Here is a 22,899-nt window from a genome sequence, read left to right as displayed (position 1 = left end):
TTATCAACTTGTGACTTATGCCATGGAATTCGTATGAAGGAACCCACGACGTAAGATACTATGTATTTTTTTATTTTATGACTTATGTCATGGAATTCATATGAAAAGAACCCATGACATAGCATAATTTGTATTTCCTTTGGTTTTATGACTTATGCCATGGAATTCATATGAGAAGAACCCATGACATAGCGTAATGGTGTATTGGCTCATGTCTTAGTCATTTAATGGCTCGCGTCATGGTATTCGTGAGAAAGAACCCATGCACGGAATGTATTTTCATGTCATGTAATTCAAATGTAAGGAACCCATGCGTAGAGCATTTTATGATTTTTTCCACACATAGCATGTCCACGTGAAGAAAGAAAAAAATATGTTCCTTGATCCGAACAAAAAGCCAAACCTAAGGACATGGTTTGGTAGATTTTATGTTCCTTGATCCGAACCGAACGGCCGAACCTAAGGACATGATTTGGTGGATTTTATGTTCCTTTATCCGAACCAAGCGGCCGAATCTAAGGACATGATTTAGTGAATTTTATGTTCCTTGATCCGAAACAAACGGCCGAACCTAAGGATATGATTTGGTGGATTTTATGTTCCTTGATCCGAACCAAGCGGCCGAACCGAAGGACATGATTTGGTGGATTTTATGTTCCTTGATCCGAACCAAACGGCCGAACCTAAGGATATGATTTGGTGGATTTTATGTTCCTTGATCCGAACCAAGCGGCTGAACCGAAGAACATGATTTAGTGGATTTTATGTTCCTTGATCCGAACCAAGCGGCCGAAACTAAGGACAATATTTCATATGTGAGAAGAGAGAGTTCCTTGATCCGAACCAAGCGGCCGAAACTAAGGACAATATTTCATATGTGAGAAGAGAAAGCTCCTTGATCCGAACCAAGCGATCGAAACTAAGGAGATTAGACCATCATCATATCTCACCTTCTCACCTGTGCAAGTAAAACGCTGGCCTCCCTGCTTCTTCTTCTTTGTGTGTGTATCTGTATATGCGTGTGTTGCTAATAGTAGTAGGAGGAGATGGAAGGGAGAGATGAATGGATGCGAGAGCAAAAATGGATCCAACCTCATGCACCCTGGGCGAGCGTGTATTTATAAGGGGCAGCAGCGGAGCGCTGTGGCCTGTGGCTGGTTGCCTGCGCGTGCCCACGTCCAGTGATCGTGGGATCGTGTGATGAAGGGAGTGGGGCTGCTCCTTTCTTTCTTTCTTTCTTTCTTTCTATTTCTTTATTGCTAATCAATCGGCAACTTCTAATTAGTCTGGGATTAGGCCACGCTCTCTCAGCATCTGGATCTCCACACTAACATTGCATACGTGAGTGACTGATGGATGAGACTATGCATGCTCATGTACGTAGCCAACTTATTTGAATGAGCTAAGCCTTATTAGTTGGAATGGCTAACCAAGTCTTGTTTCCTTCATATGAGAAGATATTCTTTCTATTAGTATTATACGCCAATATTTTGATAATGGTCCAACACATTTTAATTTAAGTATGTCATCATATCAGACATTTTTTTCTTTTACATGGGTAGTGTGACATTTCATGAACAGTGCCGGCATATGTGCCCATTTAGTGTGTAATCCAATACTTTAGTAATATTAATGATGCCTATGATAATTTGAATTTGTGTCAATCTTAGATTTCCGTCATCGGTGACACATATGTGTGTATGCTCATATTTTATAATTTCTTGACACTTTTCAGTATCCTCGGCAATATATCATATGCCTAGTTTTTGCACGGTTGATTACATATTCCTTTGAATTTCTCATTTTCGTCGTAAACGGATTTTGGCCGATTTGCATTTATATTTTATGTGTTTTATTTTATCTTGGTCAAAATCCACGTCAACAGTTTTTCTCTTATTTCTCCTCTTGTTTTATTTTAAAACCGTCTTATTTTTCTTTTCTCCTTTAAAGAGCTTTTATTTCATTCTTTAAATAAAAGAGGTTTTTTTTATTCTCTTGTCAAAAGGGGTTTAGATTTTTATTCTTTTGTGAAAGGGTTTTATTTTTATTTTCTTGTTAAAAGGGGGTTTATTTAATTCTTAAGGTAAAGGTTTCATCTTTATTTGTTTTAAAAGCCCAATCTATTTTTAAAATTGGGGTTTATTTTTAAAAGAGTGAAAGACATTTTTTTTAATTTTGTTAAAAACATTTTTTTTGTTTCTTTTGTCTTGTTCTCTGTTTTTTTATAAAAAAAGGAAAAGAACCCCAAAGAGGGAGAGGCCCAGCCGGCCAAGGCCCAGCTGAAACCCCCCTTCAACCCTAGCGTCCAGCCCGTTTCCCCTCGTCCCCTGTGCTGCGCCGTCATCTCCCTGCCCTCTCGATCCCGTCCCCTTCCCCCAGTGCCTCCTTTCGCCCGCCGTGGCTCCTCCCTCCCCTTGCCGCGCCGACCTCGCCATGGCCTCGCCTCGCCCCTCGCGCACCCCTCTGGCGCCCCGCGCCGCGCCGCCTCACAGCTCCCCTGCGCGCCGTCAGCCCGTGCCCCGCCGTCCCCGTGCTCGCCATGGCCGCCGTTCCCCTGCCGATTTGCTGCTGCCGTGAATGTTGCTGCTACGCTAAGCTGTTGCGTTGCGTGCTGCCGAAGCTGCTGGTTCCTGCTGCTGCCTGCTAGTGCTGATGCATAGGCTTGCCTGCGTGAGGTTGTTGTCCCGTTTTGCGTTGCTTGTCCGCTGTGCTGGCTGCAGACAGTTGTTGTTGCTGTTGCCTGCATGCCGCTGCTGCTCTTGCTGCCTGTGTGCCTGTTCCTGTTGCTGTTGATAGCTGCAGCTGTTATGTTTGCCCGATGCTTGCTTGCTTTGCTGTTGCGGGCTACTGCTTGGAGATGCTCATGCTGGTGCTTGCTGCTGGCCGAGCTTGCTAGCTTTGCTTTGCTGCTTGCCTACAGATGATGTTGCCGTTGCTTGCTAGTAGCTGTTGTCGAGTTTAGTGTTTGCTGCTAGGTGTAGTTGCTAGTTGCTAGGCTTGCTGATAGATGCTAGGCTTGGTTGCTGTGCTGCTTGCCGTTGTCTGCCGGCGCCGATGCATTTGCTGTGGTGCCACATGCGTCGCCGCGTGCGCCGTTCCCCTCAGCCGAGGAACCGACAAGATCACCATGCACCACGTCGTCCTCGACGGCCTCTTCAGAAACGTGTTTGACTCCCGACGCCGAAGATCATCTACCGACGCAAGAGAACGACTACCGTCGACGAGACCGTGTACGACTACTTCCACGACGACCGTTGGTCCGCTACGACCCGAACCGCTTCGAATAGCACGCTTCAAAGGTATACCGATGAGACGTGTCGTGTAACGAATGCTTGTGTTGTATGGGATGAAAGTATGTTTTGCGTCGTATGTTGCCGTAGCACGTTGTATCACTTTTGTTGTGCCCCGACACATGGGAACCCGATATACGGGATCACCCCATTCTTTATTTACCGTTCCGCACATGCTCCCTATTCGTTGGCTCCGATACCCCGTTGAGTTATCGGGATAGGAACGTTGTCGTGGCATCGTTTTTGTTTTGCCGCCCTCTCGCTCGCCGTGGCGACATATGCTTCTTTCCCTTCTTGCCGTGTTGTTGTAACTCGCATGCATGATGCATTCATGGCATATATCTTGTGTTGCATGTTCTTGTGCCGTAGCTCCGATCTATGCTCCGCGTGTTAACCGACTAGGATGTCAGGTAGAATCACTCGCTTCACCCTTGCCATGTTAACAACATTTAATATTGCGTGTTAAATTAACGGGAGTGAACTAAGAATTAATCGTGGAGTTTCGTCGATATGTAACTCGTTGCATATCGAGCTTCACTTAATGTGTAGAGTTTGCGTGAGGTGAATTGCCATGCCATCCCATGCATTTTGAACTAATCATGCATCATATTAGGTTGTGCATCATGTTGTGCATCGTGGGGTGAATACCGTGTGTTGATGCTTGTTTCTGGTTTGCTCCGTCTAGATAGAGTTCCGCAAGCGTGTCGGGATGTGAGGACCGTTCGACTACGTTGGTTCATCGACTTCACGGAGTTGTTCTTCTTCCAAGCGGGATCTCAGGCAAGATGACCATTTCCCCAGATACCATTACTATCATTGCCATGCTAGTTTTATCGCTTCTATCGATTATGTCTCGTTGCCTACCACATGTTAAATATCATCCTCTCAACAATGCCATGATTACCTTCAACCTGTTCGACCTAGCAAACCACTGATTAGCTATGTTACCGCTTGCCTAACCATGTTGTTAACGTTGCTAGTTGTAGGTGTAGTTGCTTCCATGTGATAACATGGGTTCCTTGTTATATCACCATATTTAAATGCTATTTAATTTAATGCACCTATATACTTGGTAAAAGGTGGAAGGCTCGGCCTTTCTAGCCTAGTGTTTTGTTCCACCTTTGCCCCCTTAGTTTCGGCTACCGGTGTTATGTTCCATAAATGAGCGCTCCTAACACGATCGGGGTTGTTATGGGGACCCCCTTGATAATTCGTTTTAGATTAAAGCTGGACTGGCAAGGCCCAACTTTGGTACTACATTTGCCTAATAACTAATGAACTGCATAGGGAGTAATTAACCCGAGGATAATTTAATCAACCCCCGGGCCAGTGCTCGTCATGAGTGTTGGCCCCACCCGAGCGATGTTCGGCGCCCCTCTGGTCACCCGGAGGTTTAGCGATCCCGACGTCTAGCTCATCCGCCGTGTCCTGAGAACGAGGTACGCGACTCCTATCGGGCTCGTCGACACGTCGGGCGGCCTTGCTGGATTGGTTTTACCTTTGACAGAATATCTTGTGCATCGGGATTCTGGTGATGCTTTGGGTAATCTCAGAGTTGAGGTTTTCCACCAGGGAATCCGACGAGATCGTGAGCTTCGTGATTGAGGATTTCTATGCGACTTGTGGTAATTTGTGATGGACTAGTTGGAGCACCCCTGCAGGGTTAAATATTTTCGGAAAGCCGTGCCCGCGGTTATGTGGCAACGTGGAAACTTTGTTTAACACTGGTTCTAGATAACTTGAAGTTAGCTTAATTAAAATATGCCAACTGTGTGCGTAACCGTGTCTGTCTCTTTCGTGAGTTCCTTCTCCGATCAAGGACACGGTGGGGTTATGTCTGACGTAGGTAGGTGTTCAGGATCATTCATTTGATCATCTGTAGTTCACGTCCGCTATGCGTAGATCTTCTCCCTTTTACTTCTTGTACTCGTAAGTTAGCCACCAAATATATGCTTAGCCGCTGCTGCAACCTCACCACTTAACCTTGCCTCACCTATTAAGCTTTGCTAGTCTTGATACCTTTGGAAATGAGATTGCTGAGTCCCCTGTGGCTCACAGATTACTACAACACCAGTTGCAGGTACAGGTAAAGGTTACTTGACGCGAGCGCGTTGATTGTTCATTTGGAGTTGCTTCTTCTTCTTCTTCTTCATCGATCTAGGATGGGTTCCAGGCCGGCAGCCTGGGATAGCAAGGATGGACGTCGTTCTTATTTTTCTCGTTTGTTTTCGTCCGTAGTCAGACCCTGCTCTTACTCTTGATGATTATGTAATGTACTGATGTGACTCTGATGTAGCTTGTGGCGAGTGTAAGCCAATTCTATTATATATCTCTTCTTTTCAGTACATGTACTTGTAACGATATCCATTCTTTCGACACGACGAGATGCGCTTGTATCCCTGACGAGGCCTTCGTGCCAAATTGAGGATAGGGTCGCATCTTGGGCGTGACAGTTTCCTTCCAAATATGATATTTCCTGCCATCCAAAGGACAACGTAGATTTTCCTCTCTTTTGTTGGATTAGCATTAGAAATATTCAAGGAGTAATAAAAATCCGATGAAACCAAATGGAAATCACTATGAAAAACACTGCAAATTCTCGAGCCATTAACTCTCCCAAGCTTAAGATTTGCTTGTCGTCGAGCAAACAAGAAATCAAGAGAGTGAAAAAAGCTTGGTTGAATGGAAAGAACGTTACCGGCTCGAGAAAATACATATCAAGATAGTGAAAAAAATGATGGATTAATTACTGCCTTTTGTATTACCATTTACAGAAAGAAAAATGAACTAGAACTAAAAAAAATACCATATTCGACTTCGTTGGATGGATTGACAAGACTAAAGGAGAACATGCATGTGACATACATAATCAAAATCACGGGAGACCGAAATTAAAATTTGTGCCAGTCGACCACATATAATAAAAAAATTACCCATATATTTAGCATTTTAAATAATATGCAAGAATACGCATATAACATCACAAATTTCACAGAATTAAGTTTTTTAAGCAGGAATGTATTAGTGGCATTGATGTTAGCCTTAAAAAATAATTTAAAAACACAAAACATAATCAAAATAACAAATGTTTTCTAAAAAAATGAATTACTGGAATTGGTATTACCGTTTCATAAAAAAGAAAACGAGATAGAAACTAAAACAAAATGAAAATAATGTGGTTTTCTATGAAAAAATGAATTGGTGACATTGGTGTTACCCTTTCAAAATAAAGAAAATAAACAAACTATACAAATAAAAATAATGAAGTTTTCTAAGGAAGAATAAAGTAAGGGCATTGGTACCACCCTTTCAAAAGAAACAAATGGTAAAAATAACCAAAACAAAACAAATATAATCAAGTTGTTAAGGAAGATTAGGTTAGTGGCATTTATATTACCCTTAAATGGGAAATAAATGATATTAAAAACTAAAATAAATATTGAGACAATTTGGACACAATTTACACATAAATTGTGCTGTTATAATATACAAGAATAAACAAGTAATAATGGATTTATTTGCAAGAAAATGGGTTTCTAAATAAAGGATGAATTTGTTGCATTGGTATTTGATCCATGGTGTCTCTACTTCTTCCAATCAAAATAATGTATTAGTGGTATCGGTATTAGCGTTTAAGAAGAAACAAAAGTAAAAAATAGTAACAAAAAATGTACAGAGTTTGCATAGCAATTACGTTTTTTATCATATGCAAGAATAAGCACAAATAGTTAAAGTTTGCCTAAAAAAGTAGTTTTCTAAGTAGGATTGAATTAGTGGTATTGGTATTACCCTTAAAAAGAAAGAAAATGAAATAAAAATTAAAGAAAATTAAAATAATTAGGTTTTCTAAGAAAGAATTAATTCATTGGTTTTCTTTGAAGAGGAAATGTACACAAAAAAGTAAAACAAATATTGATTTTTTTGCAGACATTTTACACAGAAGTTGCGCACTTTTATAGTTTGCAAAAATAAGAATATAATAGTGTAATTTTCAAAAAAAGAAAGTCTCCTAAAAAAATGAAGTTGTGGCATTGGTATTATCATTAAAGAATAAATAAAATAAAACTAAACTAAAAATATCAAAATATCAAAGTTTCCAGGAAAACCCACCACGACATTTTTATAAAAAAGCCCCTGTAAATTTTGTTATTCAACCCGCGCTCCATCATTTATCTGCAACGCAAAAGGAAAAATGATTCGCTGTAAAAATTATATCCGTACGCATCGCCTCCTTCCGTCGACCTTGGGCCACCCTGGCCTGTGCCCAACCCGCCGCCACACCACTCACCGCGGCGGCCGACCTCAACCGCCACCGTTGCCGATCTCAACCCACCCGCCTCCGCGGCTGTACCTCTCCCCGCTCACTGCCCCCGTTGCGGCGCTCGAGCGCATCGCGTCGACCCTGGTCCACCCTGGCCTGTGCCCAGGCCGCTGCCACACCACTCGCCGCCGCGGCCGACCTCAACCACCACTGCTGTCGATCTCAACCCGCCCGCCTCCGCGGTCGTACCTCTGCCCGCTTGCTGCCCCTGTTTCGGCGCTTGAGCACAGCTTCTGGATCAAATCAACGCGACAGGTACAACGACTTGGATGATGCGTCTGCTCGATGCAGAACGGCGGCGGCGCGCGGATAAGGCATGACGGAGCGAAGTACTTGCAGGTGGAGGCGGACCTCCATGGCTCACACGGGGAACTCTGAGGTTATGGCGCGGCAACAGCGACTCCTTATGACCAGATAGAGGCGCCTAACCCTTGCTCCCCTCATCGTATCCCCTCCCCCGGCAGGAATTCATCATCTGGTGAGATCCCCTCCCCATGCCTCCAACCGTGTGCCAAGCACCGGCAATAAATTTTGTTTTGTGAGAATTTGTTTGCTGATGAATGAATGTATTGAATGTAAGATTGCATTGTTGTAGAGAGAGAGAATGAAACACCACCTTCAGTTTGTCATCTTATCCCACATTCTCTACCCCATGAGTGAAATAAGATAACAGTGCCTTGATCAATTCATGTAGCCTCTTTGTTTTGCTTTGCTTGTCCTGCTCAATTTTCTCATCATGGTAGAATTAACAATGGATGGGTTGATTTCTCAACAAAATAGGATAGGACTGACTACATTAGTTAGTTAGCTTATTATTTTAATAAATCAAAATGATTATAAAAGATTAAAAGCGTGTGGTATTTTTTTCTACGTTGCAACGCACACCCCTTTTGCTAGTATAGCTAAAGTGAAAGAAAAAATAAGGACGAACGTTTAGGAACAGGGTTGGATGGTCAGCCTTTTTCCGCCGGCGTTACATGTTTTGTTCTGGAGGTCCGCGTCGGAGAAGGGCTGACCTCTGCTCTCTAGTTTTGCAGGTCTTACTCGACTAATTCGGATGGTAATTGATCCTTTTTGTGTGTGTGTGTTGTGTTGTACGAGTACTAAATTGATGAACATTTTGAATTGTCACTGGGGTGACAAGACCGTGTACATCCCATGACCGGCAAACACCAAGCCGGAGAGCAAGAAAAAGTAGTCCACCGCGCGCGCCCACGTGCTCGCCGTCGGCCCCACGACGCGGAGGTGGAAGAGCGCCGGCAGCACGAAGGAGAGCAGCGCGCACACCGTGCTCCCCACGAACGCCGCGAACTCCCCGAACGCCGGCACGAAGCACGCTATCGCGGCCAGCGCCGCCACCACCGCCACGCGGCTCAGGTGCAGCGCCGCCCGCTCCACGAAGCCGCCGCGCCTCCGCGCCCACCCGCCCGGCGCCAGCAGCCGCGACTCCACGATCTCGTGGATCGGGTGCATCATCACCGCAAACGTGAGCGCCAGCGCGACGCACAGCACCACCTTGACGGCGGCGGTGGACCAGTTGTTCGGGAGGTTGAGGGTGACGATGTCTCGGGTGGCGTCGCCGTAGGCCAGGTAGCCGCAGACGCCGAAGCCGACGTACACAACCGTGACCCCGGCGATGGCTTGGAGGAGCACCGACCTGAACTTGGCTCTGTTCGACATGGACGCCTCCAGCGCCAGCGTGAGGCAGAACCCCTCGAAGCAGAACACGGCGACGCCGCAGGCGAACGGGACGCCCCATAGCCCCGCGAACGCGCTCCGATCGGCGAACGGCCGCCCGCGCTCCACCAGGAGCTCGACGTCCTCCTTGACCACGGCAGCCACGGCCAGCACGGTGCAGGCGTCGGCGAGTATGCTGAAGGGCGCGAGCGCGGAGAGGGAGTGGACGAAGGAGAGCGCAACCTCGGCCGGCAGCAGGAACGCCAGCACGACTGTGGCCGGCGAGAGCGCGGGGAGCACGGAGCTGATGTTCTGGCCGATGAAGACGAGGTACGCCACGGTGCCGCCGGTCTGGCAGAGGACGATGATGGCCTCCGTGAAGTGCCTGCCGACGGGGCCGAAGCATCGCTCCCCCAGGTCCCCGTAGGTGTAGTTGCCGCCATCGCCATGGCGGCGCTGCTCATCTCCGAGCCCGTCCTCCTCTGTTTCTTGCTCCCGCAGCTTGTCCCTGCAATCCAGCTTCAGACCGAACAGCAGCTAAAGTCAAGAGCGAGTCACAGTACAGAATCGATCGAGCAAACTAAGCTGAACATTTAGGCACAGTACAGAATCTAGATCGATTGAAGCTGATTGAATCCTAAGAAATCCACCCAGGTAGTGATGCTCAAAGTCAAACAGGGGGAGTGGAGGAGTGTGTACTGACGAGGAGGAGCATGCAGTAGAATGTAGCGGCACCGGCACCAGCGACACCGAGGGCGCCGGCGAGCCAGCCGGCGGTGCGGAAGGCGAAGGGCAGGCCGAGCACGCCGGTGCCGACGATGGACACGACGATGTTCCCCAGCGTCTGCGCGGGCGTCGCGCCCCTCCCCTCCAGCAGCGGCACCTTCACTTCCGGCGCCATGGAGGGATGGATGGTCCGACAGACAGACTAACAGCGAGCCAATCCCCGTGCTGCAGCTCAAGATCAATCAAGCTGACGGCCACGCCACGTCGTGATTGGACATGGTGCTCTCGCGATGATTCTGCCGGGTTCTTGGAGGAGGATGAGGATGGATGACCGGTGATGGTGATGACGCGACGGTAGGTGGCGGCGACTGGCGCGTGTGGGCGGTTCGCGCTGGACGCTGTCGGGCTGCGTCGGCAAAATGAGTAGAAAAAGAAAAATGGCGCACGCGGCTCAAGATTTCCAGTGTTTCTTGTTTGGATTGGTCTGATTGGGCAGGAGGATCATATCGTATCAGATCGTCAATGATTTTCCCGGTGGAAAATGGATTATTAATAGGCCGGGGAATTTTCTATAAGAAAATAATAGGCTAGGGAATCTCGCACGGCACACTTCCCTGTGTCATCCAGAAAAACGAACCGAGCCTAACCTACCCACTTGATTTACGTTTTCGACTTTGGTACTGATACTCGTATTAATCTGAACTAGCAAAAGGGTCCATGCGTTGCAACGGGAAAAAGAAATACCACACGCTCTTAATTTATAAAAAATGATCCATAATCTAAGAATTTGTAGTTACGACACAAATAAAGATGGTCTTATCCTAAAAAATGCAGTTCAAAATTTCACTGATCTTCTATTTTAACACGGCTTGCATGTAGATTTAATACGTACAAAGAATCAGTCAAGTGACCTTCAGTTTCATCTCTAATCCTGATTTTGTTGACGTGTTCATCCCCAACCCGGATGAGTACCGGTATGAAAAAAAGACGAATAATGACTTATTTATTAAGATTGCACCCTAGATAGTATTTTTATTAAACGTTTAACAGATAAAATAATATCATATTTAAATTCTACATATTTTTCTAATCAAATTCCATACATAATATGTTAAATTTGGAGTTACGGTTTAAAAGATATGAGTATTTTAAAAAACATTTAATATATACTACGAGTTTAATGTCATAAACAGTAAGGACTTTTTTGTAAAATCACCTCGGTGGGTTTTCTGACGGAAGCAATAGCCTCTTTATTATTAGGTAAAGATTTATTTTAGAATTTTAGTGCTGTTTTTTTTTTGAGATGAATTTTAGTGCTATTTTCTTTTGAAGATGAATTTTAGTGCTATTTGTTCATATGTAGATGATGACAATTCGGAGGTGCTTATAGGAGTAAGTTGAACATTTCTGTGTTCATACATATGGGTGTACGTGAGTCGTATTTATTGTGTCTAAAAGTTTAAGATCACTAGAACTTCTTTTCACTAATTGACATGACTCCATTGAGGGCCTCTTTGATTCAAAGAAGTTTTACTAGAATTTTTAAGAATTCTATCTTTATAATCTATAGTTATGTTCTATGTAAGTTTGTTTGATTCTTGCGATTATAATCTATAGTTTTCTTTTCCTTCTTAGGATCCTTTTGTGCTAGTTTCACGGACAATTTTCAGCTACATGTGAAGAATTCCACTCCCTCCGTTTTACAATTATTATTATCATGGTCCATGACAATAATTATAAAATGGAGGGAACATGTTTTTCCTCAAGACAATAAACACCCAAACTAATCCTATTGTATTAAGGATGATTCTGTTGGAATGCGCCCACGTCAAGCCACGGCTGAACCATCAGCCCAAGTCTTCAGGCACCCAAACGGCCACTACACATCGTGTTTATCCTCTCCTAGAGATTAGGCACTACTGGCTCATGCCGTTGTAACTCCCCACGATCTCCCTGCTCCTCTCTCTCTGTAACATGTATATATACTCCACTGAGTGATGAATATAGCAGGGCGTGAGTTATACAGCTCAACTTGGTATCAGACGCGAGCCTCTTCGATCCTCCTTCCACCTTCTGCTTCCGCCATGAATCGCCTCCTTCGTCGTTCGCGCTCGGCCGATCTCGACTCACCAGCCTCTGACGGCCGCCCCTTCGCTGCTGTTCCCGTCGCCGTCGCTGCCACGCCCGTCGCCACTCGCGTGGCCGCCGCCGCGTCTGCCGTGCTCCCCACAGCTCGACTCGCACCTGCTGTCGTCCAGGGGAAGGCGCCTGTCCCCGAGGGTGCCAATGCGCCCTCCTCGACTGCACCCGCCGTCCACCTCACGCCGCCACCTGTAGCGGGCATTCTCCGGACCGCCGGGAGCTTCCCCGTCCCGCACGTCGACCTCGGGGTCCCAAACGGCGACCTCGTCCCGCATGTCGGCTCCTCCGATGCCGGCCCTTCTTCCGTCAATGGACTACCGTCGTCCATCACACACTACTTCAACTCCAAGCTGGCGCTTGAATCCGGTAACTATTCTAAATGGCGCCACATCTTTTACATGGTCTTGTGCAAGTACAACGTCCAGCACCACCTTGCCATCGCCGCCATGCCACTCGAGCAGAGTGCCGTCTGGCGCAATGACGACCTGACCATGGTGCTCTGGATGCACGGCGTCGTCGCCGAGGAGCTCATGGACGTCGTCGCATCCCCAACAAGCACCGCCTACGACGTCTGGACGTAGCTCCATATCTTCTTCATGGACAACCAGCCAGGGCGCGCCGTCATCCTCGGCGCCGAGTTCCGCAACCTCGTTCAAGGCGACCTCACCGTCACCGAGTACAGCTGGCGGCTCAAGTCGCTCGCCGACGCACTCGAGGATGTCAGCGAACACATCTCCGACCAGTCGCTCACTCTGCAGCTCATCCGCGGCCTCAACCAAAAGTTTCATGTGATGGCGACACTCCTACCTCTGCAGTCGCCGTTTCCTTCCTTCGTACAGGCACGATCTCGGCTGCTCATGGAGGAAATCTCGGCTAACGAGCGGGCCCGCCTGGATGGTCGTCCCGAAGCCACCGCTACCGCGCTCACCATCGGGCAGGGCGGCCCCGACCGTGGCGCCTCCGCCCCTGACCGCGGCGGCTCCTCCTTTGACCGCGGCACCAACACGCGGGGCAGGGGCCCTGCCTCCTCCTCTCCCACCGGCGACAAGGGGGCGCGTGGACGTGGCCGCGGCCGTGGCCGTGGCCGCGGCGCCCAACCCTCTTGTGCTGCTCCGACTGGACGCGGAGCGCCTCCTCCAGCCCACGGCATGCAGCTGCCCACAGGCTACTTCACGCCTTACGGCACCCTACCCCCCGGCCTCCCACCGCCTCGTGCGCCTTGGGCTGCACCCAACGCCGTCGGCGTCCTCGGGCCGCGCCCACCACCACCACACCAGGCATACCCGGTGGCTGCCGCGTCATCGTCCAGCGGGCCGACATGGGAGCAGTACCATCAGCTGTACGCTGCCCTTCAGAACCTCTCCGTGCAGCACCAGCAGGCCGGCGGCGCCTCAGACTGGTTCCTTGACACAGGCGCGACTTCGCACGTTGCAGGTAACACGAGCTCACTCACCTCGTATGATTCTCCATCTGCGCGTCATTCTTCTGGCATACTCGTCGGTGACGGGTCTCGCATCGCCATTACTGCTGTCGGCTCCACCTCTCTCTCAAATTTCTCTCTTAATGATGTTCTTATCTCTCCCACAATTATTAAGAACTTAATCTCTGTTCGTCGTTTCACCATCGATAATTTTTGTTCTGTCGAGTTTGATCCCTTCGGTTTTTCTGTGAAGGACCTAGCCACGGGGAGGATACTCCTGAGATCCAATAGCCACGGAGAGCTCTATCCCTTCTTCAACAACTCCAGCGTTCAGGCATCGCTCTCCGTCGTCACCAATGGCCTCTGGCATCAACGTTTAGGGCATGCTAGCAATAAATCTGTCTCTATATTAGCTCGTCACTTCCTTCCAACTTGTAATAAAAACCAGCCTAGTTCCTGTGTCTGCACCGCATGTAACTTAGGCAAGCAGCCTCGGCTGCCCTTTTCACATTCTGTATCCAAGACTAGTGCTCCCTTTCAGTTGGTACATTGTGATTTATGGACCTCCCCCGTACTTAGCTTCTCTGGATTTCAGTACTACCTGTCATTCTCGATGATTATTCGCATTACTCGTGGACATTCCCATTGCGCAACAAGTCCAACACCGTCGACACCATCTCGCGCTTCTTCACTTACATGCTCACGCAATTTCAGGTTCCCATCCAGTGCATGCAATGCGACAACGGTGGTGAATTCCTCACTTCTTCCTTGCGTGATCTCTTCTCTCGCCACGGTACATCCTTCCGTCTCTCCTGCCCTCACACCTCCCCCCAAAACGGAAAGGCTGAATGCCTCATCCGCACCACCAACGATATACTACGAGTCCTTCTCATACACGCCAACCTCCCACCTCCCTTTTGGGTCGAGGCCTTACACACCGCCACCTACATCTTAAACCGACGCCCATCTTCAGCGATCAACTTCGCCACACCTTTCTTCCTCCTCCTCGGACGTCATCCCACGTACGATCACATGCGTGTGTTTGGATGCCTCTGTTTCCCTAACACCATTGCCACGAGTCCTCACAAACTCGCGCCGCGCTCAACTCGGTGTGTTTTTCTGGGCTATCCTCTAGAGCACAAAGGATACCGGTGCCTGGACTTGTCCGCCCGCAAAGTCATCATCTCTAGACGCGTCACATTTGATGAAACAAGATTTCCCTACTGCCCACCCAGCACTTCTCCAGCCACAGACAAACCCGGCACTCCGGTACTCCCTGATCTACAGGCGTCTTTCCCGCAGCATGCCCACCTGCGAGCGTTATCTCCTCCGGGGTTTGCGCCCGCCGCCACGCCGGCTAGCTCGCTCGCTGAGCCGGCTCGTTCATCCACCACACGCACGCCACCCAGCTCTCCTCGTGTCTCTGCTAATTCTCCTGCACCATCCACTCCCTCACATGCATGTAGTTCCCATGCACGTAGCAGCACCAGCCGCTCCCCTAATGATGTTTCCCATGCACCTTACCATTCCCCCCATGCATCCAGTCCATGTGCGCCACGTGCCCCGCCCCTATCACTGCGCGCCCATGCATGTGACCATCACCATGCACGTAACGTACCCCGACCCTCCGCTATTGCTGGTTCTCCTGCACCCTCCCATACCCCTGATCGTCCCCATGCATCGAGTCCCAGCGCGCCGCATGCCCCGCCTTTACCACCGCGCGCCATACCGGTGGTTCCACCCACAAACGCGCATCGCATGCAGACCCGGAGCAAAACCGGTTTTTCTCAGCCTAAAACTCTTCATGTCGCTGCTTCTGCCATCAGTCCACTCCCTTCCTCCTACCGCGTTGCCCTGCGAGATCCCAACTGGCACGCTGCAATGCTAGAGGAATATAATGCACCGATGCAGAATGATACTTGGTGTCTAGTGTCTCGTCCTGCAGGTACAAATGTTGTCACGGGCAAGTGGATTTTTCGGCACAAGTTTCATCCGGATGGTACCCTCGCCCGGTACAAAGCACGGTGGGTGCTTCGAGGCTTCACCCAGCAGGCCGGCGTTGACTACGCCGAAATATTCAGCCCCGTCGTCAAGCCGGCCACCATCAGGACCTTCTTGAGCATCGCCGTCGGTAGGGCGTGGCCCATTCACCAGTTGGACGTGAAGAATGCGTTTCTTCACGGTCACCTCGCCAAGACCGTCTACAGTCAGCAGCCGTCCGGCTTCGTCGACGCTGCCTCGCCCTCGCATGTGTGCCGGCTGAACCGTTCTCTATACGGTCTCAAGCAGGCGCCTCGCGCGTGGTTCACTCGCTTCACCACCTACCTGCGAACACTTGGCTTCGTCGCGTCGCGGGCGGACTCTTCGCTCTTCGTCCTACGCCGCGGTGATCAGCTGGCCTATCTTCTTCTGTACGTCGACGATATCATCCTCACCGCCAGCTCCACCGCCGTTCTCGACTCCGTCATCCAGGCTCTTCATCGCGAGTTCTCGATGAGTGACCTCGGCACGCTCCATCACTTTCTCGGCATCAACGTCACCACCATCGCGCACGGGTTGTTCCTCTCCCAGGAACAATACGCCCTGGAGATACTCGACCGTGCGGGCATGCTTAACTGCAAGCCCATCTCCACTCCGGTCGACACATTGGCCAAGCTCTCCGCCGACACCGGGCCACTCTTCCACGACCCGTCGCTCTACCGCAGTTTGGCTGGTTCTCTACAGTACATCACACTGACGCGCCCCGGGCTCTCCTACGCCGTCCAGCAGTGTTGCATGTTCATGCATGCGCCTCGCGATTGCCACTTCCAGCTTGTGAAGCGCATCCTTCGCTACCTGCGCGGCACCACTCACCTTGGGTTGCAGATTCATCGCGGAACCGACACCGAGCTTGTCGCCTACTCCGACGCCGACTGGGCCGGTTGCCCTGACACACGGAAGTCCACCTCGGGCTACTGTGTCTTCCTCGGCCCCAACCTGCTCTCGTGGTCGTCGAAGCGTCAGAACACCGTCTCGCGGTCGAGCGCCGAAGCAGAGTATCGGGCGGTCGCCAACGCCGTCGCTGAGTGTGTTTGGCTCCGCCAGCTCCTCGGTGAACTCCATTCGCTGCCCTCACGCTCCACGGTGGTCTATTGCGATAACATCAGTGCTGTCTACCTATCGAGCAACCCGGTGCAACATCAACGTACGAAGCACATCGAGATTGATCTTCACTTCGTCCGCGAGCGTGTGGCTCTCGGTGAGATACGCGTCCTACATGTACCCACGAGCTCGCAGTTCGCCGACGTCTTCACCAAGGGTCTGCCATCGGGCGTCTTCCTTGACTTCCGCTCCAGTCTCAACGTCGCCGAGCCCCATGTTTCGACTGCAGGGGGGTGTTGGAATGCGCTCACGTCAAGCCACGGCTGAACCATCAGCCCAAGTCTTCAGGCACACAAACGGCCACTACACATCGTGTTTATCCTCTCCTAGAGATTTGGCACTACTGACTCATGCCGTTGTAACTCCCCACGATCTCCCTGCTCCTCTCTCTCTGTAACATGTATATATACTCCACTGAGTGATGAATATAGCAGGGCGTGAGTTATACAGCTCAACTGATTCATTGTGTTTTTTCTATGGATTTACAAATCCTGCGAATTAGAGAGGCCTTAACTAAGATCAATCGTATGCAACACAAGGTTGGACACACAATGGCTGCCATTGAACGTGGAGAACAAATGACGGATCGTTGGTTTGCAAATGTTTATCAACAAATTAACATTGTCATTATGAATGGTTGTAGCTCCCCCTCTCTCCCAACCCTAGCCGCCTCTCCCTCCCTCCCAACCCTAGCTGCCTCCCCTACACCTCCCTTCCTCGCCGCCGCCTGAGGCAGCCGCCGGGCAAGTTCGGGGCGTCAAGGATGGTGGCGGCGGGGCCTAGGCTGCCCTGCCTCTATGTTGGGAGCCCTGGCTCTGGAGCGGCGACTCCATTGGCGAGGCACGACAGGCTAGCAGCCGTGCGGGCGGTGGATCTGACGTCTCGGCCGCACGCGCGGCGGGATCCGGTGGTCTTTGGCGTCCGACGGCGGCTTTTGCGGTGGCCGGTGCACGCGATCTGGCACCTCCCCTCCTCCCCTGTTCGGCGTGCGGGCCAGTCTGGTCGGGCCGCGATTCCTTGGGTCGCCGGTTTTGTTCAGGAGGTGTCGCTGGTGGCGGGGATCTAGTTCGGGCGAAATCCCTGGTCGGTCATGGCCGGCCCTGTCGACGGCGACGCCTGAGGGCGCCGTTCCCCTTCTTGAAGGCGTCGGTATGGACTGATCCCCTCACTTCCCCTTCCCCTAGGTCTCCCGGACGAAAGCCTTAACTTTGTTGGGCGGCGGCGGCGCTCACGGCGCCGTTCCCTTCTTGAAGGCGCCGCTTTGGGAACCTTGCGGCTGGGTGGCGCTTGTGGTGGTGGGCGACGGCGGTGGTGCGGCCCTATCCTAGCATGGATCTCCGTCCGTTGCTTGGAGATGGACTCGCATAGGTGGAAGTCGTCGTTTGGCATCATGGTGGCGTCGATGGCGGAGGCACCTACCAAGGCTGGTACCTCAATCTGATCTGAAGATGGACCAGTGGAAGATGGCGGTGACGACACATGTGAGTGCGTCAGACCGATTTGTGCCCCGGACCCGGTATGTGGCTCGGTCAGGGTCTCCCGCTTTAGATGTTAGGCTTAGGTGAGAGGTCTGGGTATTTGATCCAGTTTGCACCTCTTCATCATATGAATAGGAGTAGCGGCAGATGTTGTCAAGATGGCGAATTCAGGCATATTGTAGTACTGCTTTGTAAGGTTCTTGAGAATAATCAATAAAATGACCGCATACATCTCCCAGATGCAGAGGCCGGGGGTCATCCTCCTTTTCTAAAAATAATAATAATAATTATGAATGGTTGTAACACGGTGATGAATTAAGTAACGAAATGTTTTACCTCCGCAGAAAAGAGAGGCCCTAACTAAAATATTGTTAGATGGAATAAATTGAAACAAATGCAAAGGATAAAGAGTTGTGATAAAACTATAAGTTACCATAAACTTGACTATATAGAAAACATTTGCGAGCAATGATATCATCACAAAAATATGAAAATAGAAGGGATCGAAGATTTTCATTAGTAAACCAATTTTCACGAGCTTTTCTAAATTATTTGACCAGTTTGTCAGGCTGGTGGTCGGCATTTAACCGAAAATCCTATTTGACGCTCTGTGCGAAGCGGTGTCGAGGCTTCGCACAGAGTAGTAGGGGATCGGACTGGCCCGGTAGCGAGGCTGCAGTGCCCGGTTTTTGGGGTTCCCAACCGTTTTTTTCCGGTTTGGGGCAACTTCTAGAAGGTTCCATGAGCAGGGTTTTTTTCTTTTTCATTTGTATTCTCGATTTTCAAAAACTATTTTCAAACTTTCAAAAAAAATCTCAATTTTTAAAAAATGTCCTGTATTTTTTAAAAATTGTTCTTAAGATTCAAATTTGTTCTCAGTTTTAAAACAAAATCTTAACATTCAAAAAATGTTTGTGCTTTAAAAAATTGTTCTCGTAGTCAGTTTTTTAGGATTTTCAAAATTGTTGCCGGTTTCAAAATTTGTTCTCAAAATTCAAGAAATGTTCATGCTTTTAAAAATTTGTCCTTGCTTCCAAATTTGTTTGGCGTTTTTGAATTTTGTTGTCGGTATCAAAATTTGTTCTCAAGATTCATAAAATGTTCGTGCTTCCAAATTTTTTGACGATTATTCAAAATTTGTTTTCAAATTAAAGAGATGTTCGTGTTTTAAAAATTTGTTCGCGCTTTCAAATTGGTTCCAGTTTTTTTTAAATGTATCTCTTTTTAAAAGGTGGTTCTCAAGATTTAAAAAATATTCGCGCTTCCTAATTTGTTCATGTTTTTTCAAAATTGTTCTGGGTTTCAAAATTGTTATCAAAATTCAAAAAATGTCCATGCTTTGAAAAATGTTCGCACTTTCAAATTTGTTCGTGGTTTTCAAAATTGTTCTCCTTTTATAAATTTTGTTTTCAAGAGTCAAAAGATGTTCGTGCTTTAAAAAACTATTCACTGTTCCAAATTTGCTCACGTGTTTTAAAATTGTTATCGGTTTCAAAATTTGTTCTCAAAATTCAAAAAATGGTCGTGCTTTAGAAATTTTTCGTGCTTCCTAATTTTTTGGGTTTTTTGAAAAAATTTCTCCTTTCCAATTTTTTTTTCTCAAGATTCAAAAAATGTTCGCGCTTCCAAATTTGTTCACATTTTTTTTAAATCTCGGTTACAAAATTTGTTCTTAAAATTCAAAAAATGTTCCTTTTTCAAAAATTTGATCGGGCTTTCAAATTTGTTTGTGATTTTTTCGAAATTGTTCTCCTTTTCAAAATTTTATTCTCAACATTTTAGAAATGTTCGTGCTTTAAAAAATTTGCTCATATTTTTCAAAAGTTGTTCTTCGAATTGGAAAAATATAAAAGGAAAAAGGAAAGAAAAAATAAACAAAACTGGGCCGACCGAGTTGGGGCGCCCCCTGTACGGCGCAGGGTCTCCGTACCGCAATGAGCGACACGTAGGTGCTCCCGAAGCAGCTATTAGCGACAAGAGGAAGCAGTGCGTGAAGCAGCAAGTGTTTCGAATTGAAGGCCCGTTCGCAAGCCTCGCTTACCAACTCGGCTTGTGGGCCTTGAATGGGCCTTGGACCATGTAAACGTGTAAGTCACCTACCGATGGCGTGTGGAAGCCCGGGGATCACACAAATGACTTGTTAACACGACTTGCTTGTGATTTCGTCCTTCTCCTCTCAACTACCCATCCCTGAACCGTTGTTGTAGCTCACATTCGAAATTCCATGGTGATAGAGAGTGAATCCTTACAATCTTCTTCCCTCTGCTTGTCGCTCCAGCGGTTGATAGCGGGGAGGAGAATCCGGTGCTTCGACTTTGACAAGTAGTTTAGGTAAGGGTTTTGTAGTCCTCATAGGGATGTCACTTCATCTTTGAATTGATTTTTTGGTCTTTCGTCCTACTCGAATTCAAACAATGTCGACATTGCTCCAACGTAGATTCCTCTCACCTTCTTAGGGTAGTGAGGTTGGAGCTTCTCATCTTGCGTGCACAACTGCAAGATCTAGGCCATGAGCTTTTAATTTATTCAAGGTTTCAACAACGATGACTGCAACTCTAGAGTCTTGGTTCTCACACGCATGTGCACAAAAAATTTCCCGTGTGCCATGGACAAGGTCAACCAGGTCTGGTATCGGAGCGGTGGCATTTCTTTTTTATATCTTTGAACTGCTTTGTAGTTTTAGTTAAATTTTATAATAGTTCTAGTTTTTTCAAACATATATCTCCGATACTCGATCTCGAGTGTTGACGATGTATGGTCCTCGATCTTGGTTGCTGGTCCCTCTAACCACAACTTGACAAACAGTGAGACGTAGTACGGACACGATGGAGATTCAAATCTGACGTGGTGTATTTTTTTCCAAAGCACGTCTTTTAGGGATTTTTTCAGAGCGTGTGGACCAGCCTTAGGCCCATTCTTTTGGCCCAATCTAGTTTTGTAACGAAAGAAGTGTATATAACCCCCTAAACTTTCGTGTTTTGGCCACATCACCCCCTCAACTCTAAAATTGCAATCTTAATCCCCTCAACTATGAAAACCAAATAAATCACCCCATACCCCTGTGAAGTGGTTTTGCCAACTTGGCAGTGAGAGGCTGTGGGGAAGGCCCACCATGTCACCCTCGTGCACACATACACATACATTGGCCACCTACTTATTTTGTCAAACAATTTGAGGGCATCCATGAGACAGACCCGTCGAAGAAAAAGCCAGTGTGCGTTCTCATAGGCTCGTACTCGTGGAGGTCCTTCCCGGCCTGCACTTTTGCTGAAATTAGACATGCATCTTGGTATGAGTGTGTACATGGGGAGATTTTTTTTTGGCTTGATGATGGCTCCCAATGGCTCTGCTGTCCTCGCTCCCCGCTCTGCCTTCGCCCATGGCCCGGTGGTGCGCCTTGATGCGCCCTCGTCCGCGGTGGCGGGCTCCTGGCATCTTGTGGAGAGGCGTCGTGGCGTGCGCGTTGTTGGCTCCTCCACCATCTCACCGTCCCCTTGATCCCCCTCCGCCCCGAGGTAGGTACTGGGCGCTGGCGGAGACTGAGGTGTTAGGGAACGTTGCATGGAAAACAAAAAATTTCCTACGCGCACCCAAGATCTATCTATGGAGATCAGCATCTATGAGAGGGGGAGTGCATCTACATACCCTTGTAGATCGCTAAGCGGAAGCGTATATAACACAGTTGATGTAGTCGTCGGTCTTCACGATCCAATCGTGATCCGTCCCGATCTAGCGTCGAACGGATGGCACCTGCGCGTTCAACACACGCGCTTCTCGATGACGTCTCCTCCTTCTTGATCCAGGAAGAGAGGAAGGAGAAGTAGATGGGATCTCAACCAGCACGACAGCGCGATGGAGATGGTGGTGGAGCAATCCTAGCACGGCTTCGCCAAACGCCTCCAGAACTACGAACGAGGAAGAACATGAGAAACGGGATAAACACCCCCTTACATCCCATGCACTTCCTAGGGGTTGGAGGGAACCTTATGGACCCTACGGAACCCTCTGGAACCTTCCGGAACCTTCTAGAAGCTTTCTAGTACAATACTGATAAAACCAAAAACTTTTCCCATAGCCAAAATATGATTTCCCATATGTAAATATTTACCTCCGGACCATTCTGGAGCTCCTCGTGATGTCTGGTATCTCATCCGGGACTCCGAACAACATTTGATCACCAACGTACATATCCCAATACTACTATAGCGTCACCGAATGTTAAGTGTGCAGAACCTGCGGGTGCGAGAACTATGTAGACATGACCGAGACACCTCTACAGTCAATAACCAGTAGCGGGACCTGGATGCTTATATTGGTTCCTACATATTCTACGCATATCTTTATCGGTCGAACCACGATGTCAAAGATTCAATCAATCTTGTATGGAGTTGCCTTTGTCCATTGGTATGTTACTTTCTCGAGATTCGATCATAGGTATCTTCATACCTAGTTTAATATCATTACCAGCAAGTCTATTTACTCGTTTTGTAATACAAGACCCCGTGATTAACTCCTTAGTCACATTTCTTGCAAGCTTCTTGTGATGTTGTATAACCGAGTGAGCCTAGGGATACCTCTCTGTTATATGGAGTGACAAATCTGAGTCTTGATCCATGACAACTCCACACACACCCTCAGAGATACCTGTAGAGCATCTTTATAGTCACCTAGTTACATTGCAACGTTTGATACACACAGGGCATT

General features: G+C 48.3%; 1 protein-coding gene and 1 pseudogene across 1 annotated transcript; one reads left to right on the top strand and one right to left on the bottom strand.

Annotated features, from left to right (window-relative positions):
* Window positions 1–8,715: 8,715 nt before the first annotated feature.
* On the bottom strand, window positions 8,716–10,525 carry LOC123452993 (amino acid transporter ANT1-like). The gene is made up of 2 exons (XM_045129745.1): window positions 9,992–10,525; window positions 8,716–9,807 (listed from the first exon to the last, which is right to left on the bottom strand). The coding sequence occupies exons 1-2, from the start codon at window positions 10,187–10,189 to the stop codon at window positions 8,740–8,742; spliced, it is 1,266 nt and encodes a 421-aa protein (XP_044985680.1). The 5' UTR covers window positions 10,190–10,525; the 3' UTR covers window positions 8,716–8,739.
* A 2,364-nt stretch (window positions 10,526–12,889) lies between these two features.
* On the top strand, window positions 12,890–13,867 carry LOC123400182 (annotated as a pseudogene).
* Window positions 13,868–22,899: the final 9,032 nt, after the last annotated feature.

The sequence above is a fragment of the Hordeum vulgare genome, chromosome 5H (assembly GCF_904849725.1).
Source record: "Hordeum vulgare subsp. vulgare chromosome 5H, MorexV3_pseudomolecules_assembly, whole genome shotgun sequence".
NCBI classification, from domain to species: Eukaryota; Viridiplantae; Streptophyta; class Magnoliopsida; order Poales; family Poaceae; genus Hordeum; species Hordeum vulgare.
Note: the sequence above shows the minus strand (reverse complement) of the source record. Positions and strands in the feature narration are given on the sequence as shown.